This window comes from Canis lupus, chromosome 7, assembly GCF_048164855.1.
Source record: "Canis lupus baileyi chromosome 7, mCanLup2.hap1, whole genome shotgun sequence".
Taxonomy (NCBI): domain Eukaryota; kingdom Metazoa; phylum Chordata; class Mammalia; order Carnivora; family Canidae; genus Canis; species Canis lupus.
Window position 1 is genome coordinate 60,482,449 of NC_132844.1, and position 12,801 is coordinate 60,495,249.

The 12,801-nt window shown below is 52.1% G+C and overlaps 1 protein-coding gene across 2 annotated transcripts in view; it reads left to right on the plus strand.

Moving 5' to 3' along the window:
- The first annotated feature begins 4,817 nt into the window (after positions 1 to 4,817).
- GTPBP2 (GTP binding protein 2) overlaps positions 4,818 to 12,801 on the plus strand; it is a 43,707-nt gene continuing 35,723 nt past the window's right edge. The window contains exons 1-12 of one of the 2 annotated variants that reach the window (XM_072832889.1): positions 4,818 to 5,036; positions 6,773 to 6,799; positions 7,136 to 7,320; positions 7,657 to 7,765; positions 7,963 to 8,160; positions 8,459 to 8,633; positions 8,796 to 9,015; positions 9,405 to 9,540; positions 9,679 to 9,737; positions 10,292 to 10,463; positions 10,879 to 11,043; positions 11,288 to 12,555. In XM_072832889.1, the coding sequence (XP_072688990.1) occupies positions 4,851 to 5,036; positions 6,773 to 6,799; positions 7,136 to 7,320; positions 7,657 to 7,765; positions 7,963 to 8,160; positions 8,459 to 8,633; positions 8,796 to 9,015; positions 9,405 to 9,540; positions 9,679 to 9,737; positions 10,292 to 10,463; positions 10,879 to 11,043; positions 11,288 to 11,464 (1,809 nt within the window). In that variant the 5' untranslated portion in view covers positions 4,818 to 4,850 and the 3' untranslated portion in view covers positions 11,465 to 12,555. Of the gene's footprint in view, positions 5,037 to 6,772; positions 6,800 to 7,135; positions 7,321 to 7,656; positions 7,766 to 7,962; positions 8,161 to 8,458; positions 8,634 to 8,795; positions 9,016 to 9,404; positions 9,541 to 9,678; positions 9,738 to 10,291; positions 10,464 to 10,878; positions 11,044 to 11,287; positions 12,556 to 12,801 lie in introns of those variants that run through there. The other variant, XM_072832890.1, reaches the window with a different exon arrangement.

Here is a 12,801-nt window from a genome sequence, read left to right on the forward strand (position 1 = left end):
CTGTGGTGGCTGCGAGCGCTCCGGCAGGGGCACGCCGAGGCCTTCCCCCACAGGGAGCCCAGGCTGTGTCAGCCGCTGAAGTCTGTCTCCCACAGGGCACCCGCTCTCGCACACCCGTTCCCCCTCCCGCGTTCGCTGTTCATTGTGCACCTACTTCGTGCCAGGCCCTGTCCTAGGTGCTGGAGATCCTGGCAAACAAGCAGGAGGCGGTTGCTGTCCTAAGAGTTTTGCTACCTAGAAGTACAATACCACGTGATGACTTATAGACAGTGGCGCGTGCACGGGCTGTGGATAGAAGAACCGGGCACCTAACCTAGATGGTGTGGAAGTGAGGGGTGGCCCCAGAGGAAATATGGCCAAGAAACTGCGACCTATAGGATGAGTAAAGGCAAAGAGGAAGGCCTAGGTATCCTGGAGACCTTGAGAGACAAGAGCATCCTCCATTCAAGGAATGAAAAGAGTTCAGGGGTGCCAGGGTGACTCAGTCGGTTCAATGAGGGGGCTCTTGATTTCAGCTCAGGTCACGATCTCAGGGTTGTGACATCGAGCCTGCCAGGGGCTCCACACGCAGTGCCAGTCTGCTTGAGAGCCTCTCTCCCTCTTCCTCTCTCCCATTTATTCTCTCTCTCTAAATAAGTAAATTAAATTAAAAGGGAAAGAAAAGAGTTCAGATTATAAAGAGCTAAGGCTGTAGCAGACAAACAGGAATCAGATCATGGCAGAGCTTTACAAGCCATTTTAAAAAGCTTGAACTTGGGCAGCCCGGGTGGCTCAGCGGTTTAGCACTGCCTTCAGCCCAGGGCGTGATCCTGGAGACCCAGGATTGAGTCCCGCGTTGGGCTCCCTGTACGGAGCCTGCTTCTCCCTCTGCCTGTGTCTCTGCCTCTCTCTCTCTCTCTCTCATGAATAAATAAATAAAATCTTTTTTTTTAAAAGTTTGAACTTGATCCTGTAGGGGAATGAGGAAGCTTTGAAAGCTTTAAGTAGGGAAGTGACATGATTAAATTTAATCTCCACAGTGGCCACAGTGTACAGATTACGTTACATTACAAGAAGGATGAGAGAGGAGGCAGTGATACCAATTAGAGCTAGTGACTACAGTTACCTAAGTGCATTGGTGAAAGAGGCCTAAATTGTGGTAGTCACAGCAGGGTGGAGAGTAATGGGTGAACCCTAGAGATATTTAGGAGGTCCAATAAGCATGACTTGGTGGATGATCCCAGGAAGAGGAAAAGGGATGAAGACAAACAGGTTTTATAAGTTTAGCAGCTGTTGTTCAAAAGTGGGCCAGCTGTGCCATTCAATGAAGGAGAGAACACTGAATTCATCTTTTCTCCATACCCACACACCAATAAACCGGGTCTTCCTCTAGTTTTTAATAGGTTGAGTTTGCTGTTCCATTGGACAGTGAAGAGGTATTTAGGAACACCATTAGGAACAGAAATGTATTTGAGAGTCATCAGTTTAGGGGTGTATAAGATCACCCAAGGAGGGCATGTATAATGAGGATGAGCTAGAATCCTGAAGACACTAATCACTAATGTTTAGGGTATGAGTAGAAGAAGAAGAGCCTGTGGAGGATACTGAGGAGTACCCAGAGAGGTATAAAGAAGAATAGATAAATGTCAGGTCATGGAGGCCAAGAGAGGTGTGTCTCAGGAAGTACGAACAGAGACCAAACATACTGTAAAATTACAATGATTAAAATACTGTGGTATTGGTTCAGGAATAAACAAACAAGTAATAAAACAGGAGAGACTCCAGAAATAGGTCCATGTATACGTAGATCTTAGTATACGATGAGAGTAAAAAGCAAGTAACTTGAAACAGCTCCCTATCCATTTAAAAGAAAAAACATCAAAGTAGTTCCTACCTCACATCTTACATAAAGATAAATTCCAAATGGATTAAAGATCTAGGGGCGTCTGTGTGGCACAGTTAAGTGGCTGACTCTTGATTTTGGCTCAGGTCATGATCTCAGGGTCCTAGGATCAAGCCCCGAGTCTGGCTCCATGCTCAGCTCAGAGCCTGCTTCAGGATTCTCTCTCTCCTTCTGCCCCAACCCCCACTCTTGCTCATGCTGTCTCTCCCTCAAATCTTTATAAAAACTGGATTATAGATTTAAACATAAAAATAGGGGCTCCTGGGTGGCTCAGTGGTTGAGCATCTGCCTTCAGCTCATGGCATAATCCCGGGGTCCTGGGATGGAGTTCTGCATCAAGCTCCTGGCAGGGAACCTGCTTCTTCCTCTGCCTATGTCTCTGCCTCTCTCTGTGTCTCTTATGAATAAATAAATAAAATCTTTAAAAAATAAACCTCAAAACTCCTTGCAGAAAATACTGGGGAGTAATTCACAATCTTGGAGTGGGGTTACCCCTAGGCATGACACAAAACCAAGAAAGTATAAATGACAGGGTGCTAACTCTGAACTTAAAACTTATGTAAAGATACTATACACAAAGAATAAATGACTGATTATATACCAGGAAAAATTGTGTGTGTGTGTGTGTGTAATCCCATATACAACCACCTCATAAGCACTTCATAAACAACACCTCCAGGAAACCAAACATATATGCCACCTTCCATCTCCCAGGACCCTGATCTCCTCCTTCTGCCAGCCTTTACTCCTGTCTTTGGTAAGCTAGGTTGTTCAAAACTGGGATACAGGAATAGGTTATCCCCTCTCATCTCTCTCTCTCTCTCTCTCTCTTTTTTTTTTAAGATTTTATTTATTTATTCATGAAAGACACAGAGGAGAGAGAGAGGCAGAGACACAGACAGAGGGAGAAGCAGGTTCTATGCAGGGAGCCTGATGTGGTACTCGATTCCGGGACTTCAGGATCATGCCCTGGGCTGAAGGCAGGTGCCAAACCGCTGAGCCACCCAGGAATCCCCCCCGCCCCCATGTCTTAAGGGAAGTTCTCCATTTAGAAGGCAAGGGGATTGGGATGGGGACAAAATGAAATTGTGTGTGTTGGGTGATTGAAAGACCCAAGAAGATGAGAGGATGAGTGTTATCAGGTGAATGCAGCAGGCCCTGGTTATCAAGAGAACGCAGAACTGGCAGTGGTGAGAATGTTAGGGGAATAGTCTTGAATCTCCCAACCCCCAACCTTCTTGAGATCTCTTACTGAGTTCTTCAGTCTCAATCTCTAAGTAGCAGTTTTCCTGGCATCCTGGTGCCCCTGGCTGGAGTTGACCTCTGCAGCACAATCTTCCTTTAGCTGAATAGGGTTGAGAAGAGTGAAGTCATGCGTGCTTTCAACCACTGAAGACCACAAAATTAGCTGGATCTGCCAGTCCCTTTGGCAGACTTTGGTCCTTCTGCTCCCACAGCTTTGGGGAGTTATGCCATGTGGACAGCAACTAAATGATCAATAACCCACCTCCTTCCTTGTGGTCTTGAGGGGAAGCCATGGACTCTACCAGGTCTGAACCTCTGAAAGGATTACCAGAGGTAAGCCACTGTTGCTGCTTCTAATCTTCCAAAGAAAATTGAGATCGGGAGGAAAGGGCTCTTTTATTTCTTGGCTGTGTGAAAGCATCCTGATGTTTGTGAAAGAGGGGAAGTGGACATAGGTTGAGTGGTGAATCATGAGACAGCCATGGGACTAGGAATTGAACCTTGGCGTCCTGACTCCCAGCCCAGTAACACTAACTGCTTCTCCACTCTGCCTTTCTAGTGTCTTGTGCACTGGTTTCTGTCGCTGAGTGTGTTTACCCTTTGCCGACTGCAAGAGCCCTAAAGAGCAAGAGAGATGGCAAGAAAGTCAAAAGTCAGTAATCCCCTGGGCCCTTGGCCAAGTTTCTTTTGCCGGCCACGTCCCCCAGCCACTGCCCTAGCCAGTGGCTGACGTAACCCGAGCCCCAGCACCGCCCCAAGTAGAGGCCAGGCCCCTCCTACGAGCCTGGCTATTTTAAAACTAAACTCGCTGTGCGCGGATTGGTTCTGCTTCAAAACAAAGGGGAGGGGTAATACTCGTTGCCGGGATCCTTGTAGCCTTCGGGCTGCAAGGCTGGTTTATGGGTTTGGGCCTCGTGTCCGTGGCACCGCAGTGTCTCGGGTTGCTAAAACCAGCCCCTGGAGGGTGCCAGCCTGGTAATAAAGTAGTGACTACTGGGTAAAGGTGGCATAATCATCACAACAATAACAGCCGTAATTAGGCTAACCACCATCTGCCTCCGCCCTGGCATTCGGCCTGACTCACCCAGACGGCACGCCAGCTGTCGGGGAAGAAACTGAGGCAGGGGCGGAGCCAGTCGGCTGGAGGGACGTGTCGCCGTGAATTTTGCAGCTCTCCAGGTCCAAAACCTGTTGTCTGCGATCTCGCTAAGGGGCCTAACCAAAGAGCGCCACAAAGCTTCATTCTGATGTAACCCCTCCGCCTCGGGTGACTGCCCCACCCCCAGACGCGGGGCTTCAAACTTCCCCCCAAGGAAGCGCTAGGAAAACACCCAGTCAGAGCGCGGAGATGGAAAATTAGACTACAGCTCCCCTAGACCTTTGCGCGCATAAGCGCACTCCTCGCCGACGCCCCGAAGCCACGCCGCGGCCCCTTGAGCTGCAATGCCTCCTGGGAATTGTAGGGCAGCTGGCAGCTCATTTAGGGGAGGTCTTAGGCTTGAGGACTCTCTCTCCCATGGTGCCCTGCGGCTGTTTCTGACGCGACCCGGGGCAAAAGCAGGGTGGGGGCGTGGCCCGCGCAGGGCCCCACCCCGCTCTCCTCTGGCTGGCCGGACGCGGCGGTGGCAGTAGGGGCGGCGGCGGCGGCGGCGGCGGCGGCGGCGGCGGCGGCGGCGGCGGCGGCGGGGGGAGGGGCCGGGCGGGGGGCTGGCGGCAGCGGCGGATGGACTCGCGGGTATCGGAGCTGTTCGGCGGCTGCTGCCGGCCCGGAGGGGGCCCGGCCGTGGGCGGAACCCTTAAGGCAAGGGGGGCCGGCGGCAGCAGCGGCTGCGGGGGCCCAAAGGGGAAAAAGAAGAACGGAAGGAACAGAGGGGGCAAAGCCAACAACCCTCCGTACCTGCCCCCCGAGGTGAGCCCCGTGAGAAGTGGCGGGTGAGAGGAAATCACTCGTTCCGGTCCCGGGACTCCAGGGAGGCGGGACGGAGGGAATTGATACCCCCTTCCGGTGTCAGAACCCTGGGGGGAGAGGAGAACCCTTCCTTCCGGTCCCAGGACCCCAAGGAGGACCTGCCCTCCGGTGTCAGGACCCCAGGGAGGAAGAGTGGGGAGGGAGGAGCCCCCCATTCTGATCCAGTGACTCGAGGAGGAGAAATGGGGAAAAGGCATCCCACTTTCATCGCCTTAGGAAGAGCAAAGTAGAATGCCCTGGCTTCATCCTTCTGCTGCAACAGAAGGGAGACTACATCCTGGGATGAAGAGGCAGAGTTTTCTAAACTTGTTCGGCAGGGGAGGAGGGGAGTACTAGGGAAAGGAGCAATATGTTCCGTCTCTATCCCTGAGTACACATATACACACACATATAAAAACAGACAACAGTCCTCCTGCCCTTTGTCCTATGAGGAAGTGGAGATGGCTTCTGCACACCTGCTCCATCTCTAAGGCAGAGAATAACTGCTATTTTGTCCCTCTTAGGAAAGGCGGACAGAGGGGAAAAGCCTAAGCTAGTAGTTTTCAAACTTTAGCATGTATCAAGATCACCTGGATTGCTGCCTGACCCCTGGAGTTGCTGATTCAGTAGGTCAGAAGTGGCCCTGATACTTTGCATTTCTTACAAGTTCCCAGGCGGTGTTAATGCTGTTGGTCCTGGGATCACACTTTGAGAACCATTGGCCTAGACTATCATCCTTATACCACTTTTCTGAAGCCACCCATCCAAATTCGTCATATTTAGAAAACAATAAAAAAGGAAGGTCTCTGCTAATGGGAAAAGATCTACCTTATACCTGTTAGAGGCTGGGAGTTAGAGGGCCTTGAAGAGATGGAATGATGACAGGAAGAACAAAAGAAAAAGAAACTGTCAAGGAGAAGTGCCAAAATGCAGGCAGGCAGGACAAGCAAATCTCTTACCCTGTTGCACCCTAGAGGGGAAGGCTCATGCAACAGGTTGTTTCTCTGGTGGGTCAGCTGATAGAGGGAAGATGTAAAGGTGGTTGTGTGGATAGATTCAGGATTTTACCTCGTCTGAGGCATGTGAATCTGGTTTGTGGAGTCTGCCCCCTTTAATGCATTTTCTGAGTTTCTTCATCTCAGCCCCAACTTTAGAACCCTGCCCCTCATTTTACCTGGGCTCATCTCTCAGCATGCTTATAATGACCAGTGCTGAGCTCACCCTTTGGCCTTGGTCCAGAACCTCTCGCAGCTTCTTGCTCTTGGTGACATCAGCTGAGAGGGTGGGCAGGAAGGAAATGGTGTCTCCCACACCAGTGGCAAAGAATGACCTCAGCAGCCTGAACACAGAGCAGATCTAGACTTCTAGGGACAACAGTTTGAGGCCCCAGGGAGAAGGAAGGGGTGATCTTGCATCTAGGAAGAGGATACCACCAGTGATCAAAGAAAGGATGGACTAGGGTTCCATTTTTGGCTTACACAAGTGACTCACTGTATTCTTAGAGGCCTTTCCTTCAGAGAGGTCCACTGGGACTGAGTAGAGGGGTTTTTCTGTCAATAACCTTTGGCAGGCATCTGTCTCAGGTGCCACTGAAGTTCCTGCTCTCTCGAGTTAGCTGCCTGGGCCCCAGCAGGAATCAGAAGGAAATAGAAGTTGGTCAGGACAGTGTGTCATAACTGCTCTCTGTCTTTTTTCAGGCTGAAGATGGAAACATCGAATATAAAGTGAGTCTTAGGCTGGGGAAGGGCCAGTTATCCTTATGGGTGTGGGGGGGGTGATTTTTCTGAGATCCTTCCAACGTCATGATCTATAGGAGTTTAGGGATATGATTCAGGGTAAAGGCTCTGTACCAAAAAAAAAAAAAAAAAAAGAAAAGAAAAGGCTCTGTACCTCATTCTGTCAGAGAGAGGGGGACTCAGTGTTAGAGGAGGCCAGGGATGAGGGGGTTTGAGTGGGAAGGGAGAAGGTCCTAGTCCCTGTAGCAGGACAGGTGGGGGGCATGAGGGTTTAGAAGGAGCAGCTCTGACTTCATTTTCTTATGACACCTCACCTGTCTTAAGCTGAAGCTGGTGAATCCATCCCAGTACCGCTTTGAGCACCTGGTGACACAGATGAAGTGGCGGCTCCAGGAGGGCCGCGGTGAGGCCGTCTACCAGATTGGGGTAGAGGACAATGGGCTGCTGGTGGGGCTGGCTGAGGAGGAGATGCGGGCGTCCCTCAAGACTCTGCACCGGATGGCAGAGAAGTACGCTTCCCATTCCCCCTAGGTTCTCTTCATCTGTCTCTGGAGAAGACCTGTGAATACCCAGTCACCTCGGGCCTGAGGGGCCTAGGAGAGACTTTCCTGCTGCCTCCTCTTGACAAAGGGCTGAAGGGGGGAGGGTTAGTGTTCTGGGCTCCTCCATGTTGGACTGAGGCTTTTTCGCTCCTTGATTTAAGATTCGTTTAAAAGGATGTGAGATAGATTGGAGGGTGTAGGAAGTGAAGTACAATGCTGAGAGGTGTGGTCCAGAGCCAGGTTGGAAGGTAGAGGGCAGAAGAGTACAGGTGAGATGTGGCAGCTGTGGCCTTGCTGTGACAGGGTTGGGGCAGATATCACTGTTCTCCGAGAGCGAGAAGTGGATTATGATAGCGACATGCCCCGGAAGATTACCGAAGTGCTGGTACGAAAGGTCCCTGACAACCAACAGGTAAGCACACGCCCTTCCCTACCTCTCACACCCTTGCTCCCGAGGAGGGCCCCGTGGTGGCACGTTGTTCACTGGCTGGCCCGGGAACATGGGGGCGTCCAAGTCCTTTGGTCCCCAGGGAGTGTCACTGCCCTTAACCCAACCTTTGGTGGAGAAACAAGGGATTGGAGCCCTTACCTCTGGCAATTCATCCACAGTTCCTAGACCTCCGTGTGGCCGTCCTGGGCAATGTGGACTCAGGGAAGTCAACTCTGCTTGGAGTCCTGACCCAGGGAGAGCTGGACAATGGGCGGGGCCGGGCTCGGCTCAACCTTTTCCGCCACCTGCATGAGATTCAGTCTGGCCGAACTTCCAGCATCAGCTTCGAGATCCTGGGCTTTAACAGCAAGGGAGAGGTGCATGCAATCAGCGGGACCCAGTGGGGCCAGACTCTGAGGACGGGATGGTAGTGGTAAAGAACAGAGCCCAAGGGCAGAGTGTGGAGACTTTTTGGAGTAGTGTAGAAGAAGACCCTGAGGGCAGTGAACAAGCTCTGTCTCCTTAGCAAACAAATGGGAAACAGCTGAATTAAAGCAGATATGGGGCTCAGGGTTAAGAGGCAGGGTCTCCCAGTGACTGGTTTAGGTCCTGGCGACTCTTAAAAGGGTTGGGGAGGCTGGCAGGGGGCACTGAGAGCCCTGGGCTCTGGGCCAGGTGGTGAATTACAGTGACTCACGGACGGCAGAAGAGATCTGTGAAAGCAGCTCCAAGATGATCACCTTCATCGACCTGGCAGGCCACCACAAGTACCTACACACCACCATCTTTGGCCTCACATCATACTGCCCCGACTGTGCCCTGCTCCTCGTCAGTGCTAACACTGGGATTGGTACGAGGCATTGGGGCAGGGACGGGGCTGGAGGGGGGTGCTGACTCTCCTACCCTGGGCCTCCTCAAAACTGGGAGTCAGATGTGAACTCTCCTGTTCCCCCTGCCCCCTCCCACATTCTCACCCTTCTCTCCTGCTGCCTGCCTGTCTTCTCTGAGGCAGCTGGCACCACCAGGGAACACCTAGGGCTGGCCCTGGCTCTGAAAGTGCCATTCTTCATCGTGGTCAGCAAGGTGGACCTCTGTGCCAAGACTACTGTGGAGAGGACGGTGCGCCAGTTAGAGCGGGTCCTCAAGCAGCCTGGCTGCCACAAGGTCCCCATGCTGGTCACCTCCGAGGATGATGCTGTCACTGCGGCACAGCAGTTTGCCCAGTCACCCAAGTAAGCCTTTCTCACTCCAGAGCCCCAATCCACAGGGAAGGCTGCCATGTGGCGTCCCAGCCCAGGGCCAGACCAGTTGTGGTGCAGTTCTGTGGTTTTTCAGGTTGGGATTGTGGGAGGGAGTCTGTGCTAGCCAGCCTGGGGTCTTGCCGGTGCCTGGGACCCAGGAGACCAAGGGCTATGCCAGGCATTCGCTGTTTCCCTTGGCTCTGGGCTGGGCCTTGTGAGCCACATTCCTTGGCTGTCTCACAGAGAGAGAACTCAGAGCTCCTGAGGTTAGCAGATAGGAGAGAAGTGCCCCAGAAGCCCACCGTTACTTGCAGGGAGCTCTAGCCTCTGCTTCCTGTCCGAAGCTTCCTCATCTGTCCATTCCATGTCTCCCTGTCCAGCGTCACTCCTATCTTCACACTGTCCAGCGTGTCCGGAGAGAGTCTGGACCTGCTTAAAGTGTTTCTGAACATCTTGCCACCACTCACCAACAGCAAAGAGCAGGAGGAGCTCATGCAGCAGCTGACAGAGTTCCAGGTAATTGGGCCACATGTCCTTGCAGTGAGCGGGAGAACTGGGAGGGACTAATTCTGACCTAGTCCTGATGCTGTTTAGAGATTTTGGACTTGCCAGGTCTACTTAGCTGGCCGTTGATAGCATGTTTTTCGGCTTCAGGTGGATGAAATCTACACAGTACCAGAGGTGGGGACAGTTGTTGGAGGGACACTTTCCAGGTGAATTTCTTTGCTTGCCACCCACCCCATTCAGCCCTCACGTACCCACACACTTGATCACAGCCTTAGGGCGACCCCGGAGTTCTACTGAGCCCATCTAAATGTGGTGCTGGTTTCTGGATTGGGCTTTCACCACGACAAGAACTGAAAAAAGCTAGTCTCTTGTCTCACGAGGAAAGAAACAGTCTTGCTGCTGACTGGAAATCTCCAGGCTCCTGGAGGAGAAGTATGGGTCTTGAGCCCCAGTTGTATTCAACTGGCATCATTTCCATGTAGGGAAATGAGAGCTCCCTTAAGACTCTTTTCAAAGCAGAGGGTGTATCTAGGGGCAAAGCAGCAGGTACCTCTCTCACCATCACTACCGATCCTTCCAGGTATTAGCTGTCTAGTCTAAGTCTGAACCTTGAACCACGGCCTCCTCCACTACCCCTCTCTTCCCCCTCCTGTGGGAGTCAGCCATAGAAGGGAATGTCTTGGGTGACCCTCGCATAGAAGCCGGTGTGTGTTGGGAAGTGGCTAGACTGACACTGTGCCACCTGCCCTCTGGGCTGCAGTGGGATTTGCCGTGAGGGGGACCAGCTGGTGGTGGGCCCCACGGACGATGGCTGCTTCCTGGAGCTGAGAGTGTGCAGCATCCAGCGCAACCGCTCTGCCTGTCGTGTGCTGCGAGCTGGTCAGGCTGCTACGTTGGCCCTCGGAGACTTTGACCGTGCACTTCTGCGCAAGGTGAGGTGGGAGGATGGATTGGAGAAGGGAACACAAAGAGAAGTGCCTGGGAACCTGGCCGCTTGATTGAGAAGCACCTAAGACACTTGAGAGGAACTCGAAGGAAACAGTCTCTAACCAAAGAAGTTCGTTACATAGACTGTATGAAAAAAGCTTAGGATACACAGAATACTTAAATATGACTCATGGTCATGCAATCTGAATGTCCAGGAGCCTATAATACTAAGTATTAGAAGAAGGATTAGAGAACATGGGAGGGATAGGAAGGGTTATAAGTGGATATTTGAATATTGTCTTCTGAGGTCTTTGTGTTTGAAGTCTTAGAAGAAGAGGTTTAGGAGCTGGCAGGGGTGTGAGGGTGGTTGGGGAAGGAGAGACTAATGCAAGGTCTGCCCTTGATCTGGGGCCTCCCTAGGGCATGGTGATGGTGAGCCCCGAGATGAATCCCACCATCTGCTCAGTGTTCGAGGCAGAGATTGTCCTACTATTCCATGCCACCACGTTCCGGCGAGGCTTCCAGGTGACAGTACATGTGGGCAACGTACGTCAGACAGCAGTGGTGGAAAAGATCCACGCCAAGGTGAGAGGGACCCAGCCATGCTGTTTTTCCAGGGGAAAGTCAGAATTATTCTGCCTCCAGAAAGGAAAGAGGCCTGGCCCCAGACTCATAAAGAACTAACTCCTCCCAGACCCAACAAAGGGGACAAAGCCCCACTCTGGGGGGGTAGAAGCCTGATAGGCCCCTGAGGGTGGAGAGCCAAGGCTGGTAGAGAACGGGATGGGAGGCACATTGTCCAGGACCAGTGACGGCATATCTGCTGCAGGACAAGCTGCGGACAGGGGAGAAGGCAGTGGTACGTTTCCGCTTCCTGAAACACCCAGAATACCTGAAGGTGGGCGCCAAGCTGCTGTTCCGGGAGGGTGTCACCAAGGGCATCGGCCATGTCACTGATGTGCAAGCCATTGCAGCAGGAGAGGCGCAGGCCAACATGGGCTTCTGAACTCCTCCAGGCAGGCACAGCTCCATTGCTGTCCCTACAATATATAAGGTGACTTCTGGCCATGCTGCCCCCTGTTGGCGGCTCTGTGTTAATAGGTGAGGGAGAGACCGGTGCTCTCTGCCCTGTGCTCCCTGCCACTTCTGGAGAGGTGCCAAGCTTGGTGTGGCCAGGGAGGGGCAGTCCTGAGGGAGAAGACAGGAGAATTCAGGGCAATGCTCAGCAGCTGTGTGTCCACCTGGTTGGCTCATCAACCCTGGCAACCCCGTGGCCCGTCTACTGGAGGGAGCTGACCACCGCCACCTTGGCCCCACTGTCCGGACTGGGCATGATTCGCCGGTGTGGTCCTTGCACTTCAGGAATTGTCACAACAACTAGGGGTGGTCCTCGAAAGCACTCCTTTTTCTATACCTCTTCTCAAGGCCATGTAAGTTGCCCATCTCTACTTGACTGTGGACAAAAGACATTTGCTCCTGGCCATCTGGTGGCCCAGGGTCTGAAGAAATGGCACAGGGACAGTGCTCCCACCTTGTGCTGAGACATGAGGTCTGTTCCTCAGCTTTGTTTCCTTTCCCTTCCTCACTTAAGGGCCATTTCCCATTTCTCTGCTCATAGGCCCCACAGGTGCTATTTGTTGTGCTGGCCCAGGCGTGGGGCTGCCAAGCTAAGGTTTGGCATACCGAAGGTCAGCTGCATGTCAATCTGTCTTGTCCCCTCCTCTGCAGTGATTTGTTGGTTTTAATGCTGGATCAGTGTTTTACTTTCCCAGACTAGTGACTGGGGACCTGACACACAGTTCCCCATCCTGCCACCCTTACCCACCCCCCTTTCTGCTCCCACTTAAGTCCTCCCTCTGTTGCAGGGAACCTGGAGGAAAGGGAAAGATGTTGCCATATTTCCTACTCTTTTAGGGCATGGACTCCCTCCTTTCCTTTTGTTAATGTCCTGGGTGCCCCGGACTCAGGGATTTGTTGGTTCAGGTTTCTCTGCATACACACACACACACACACACACACACACACCCATACATACATATATATACATATATATTTAAATACATATATATTGTACAGAATAAAAAATGTTTTATTGAACATACTGTGCTTATGCTTAAGATACGGGCTCAGCTTCCAGGGCTAGATTCCTCTTCAGGATGAGAAACAAGTGAAACCCTAACACTGCTGAGCCATGAATGGGGAAAGAACCCATCTGGTATCTCATTCACCATTTTTCCTTTCCTCTCCTTCCCATGCAGTCAGTGTTCCAGTACTGTGACCTGGGTATTCTGGCTAATTTGCATAGTTCTCCGAAGAGCAAAATAGAAAGTGAAACTGTTGCCT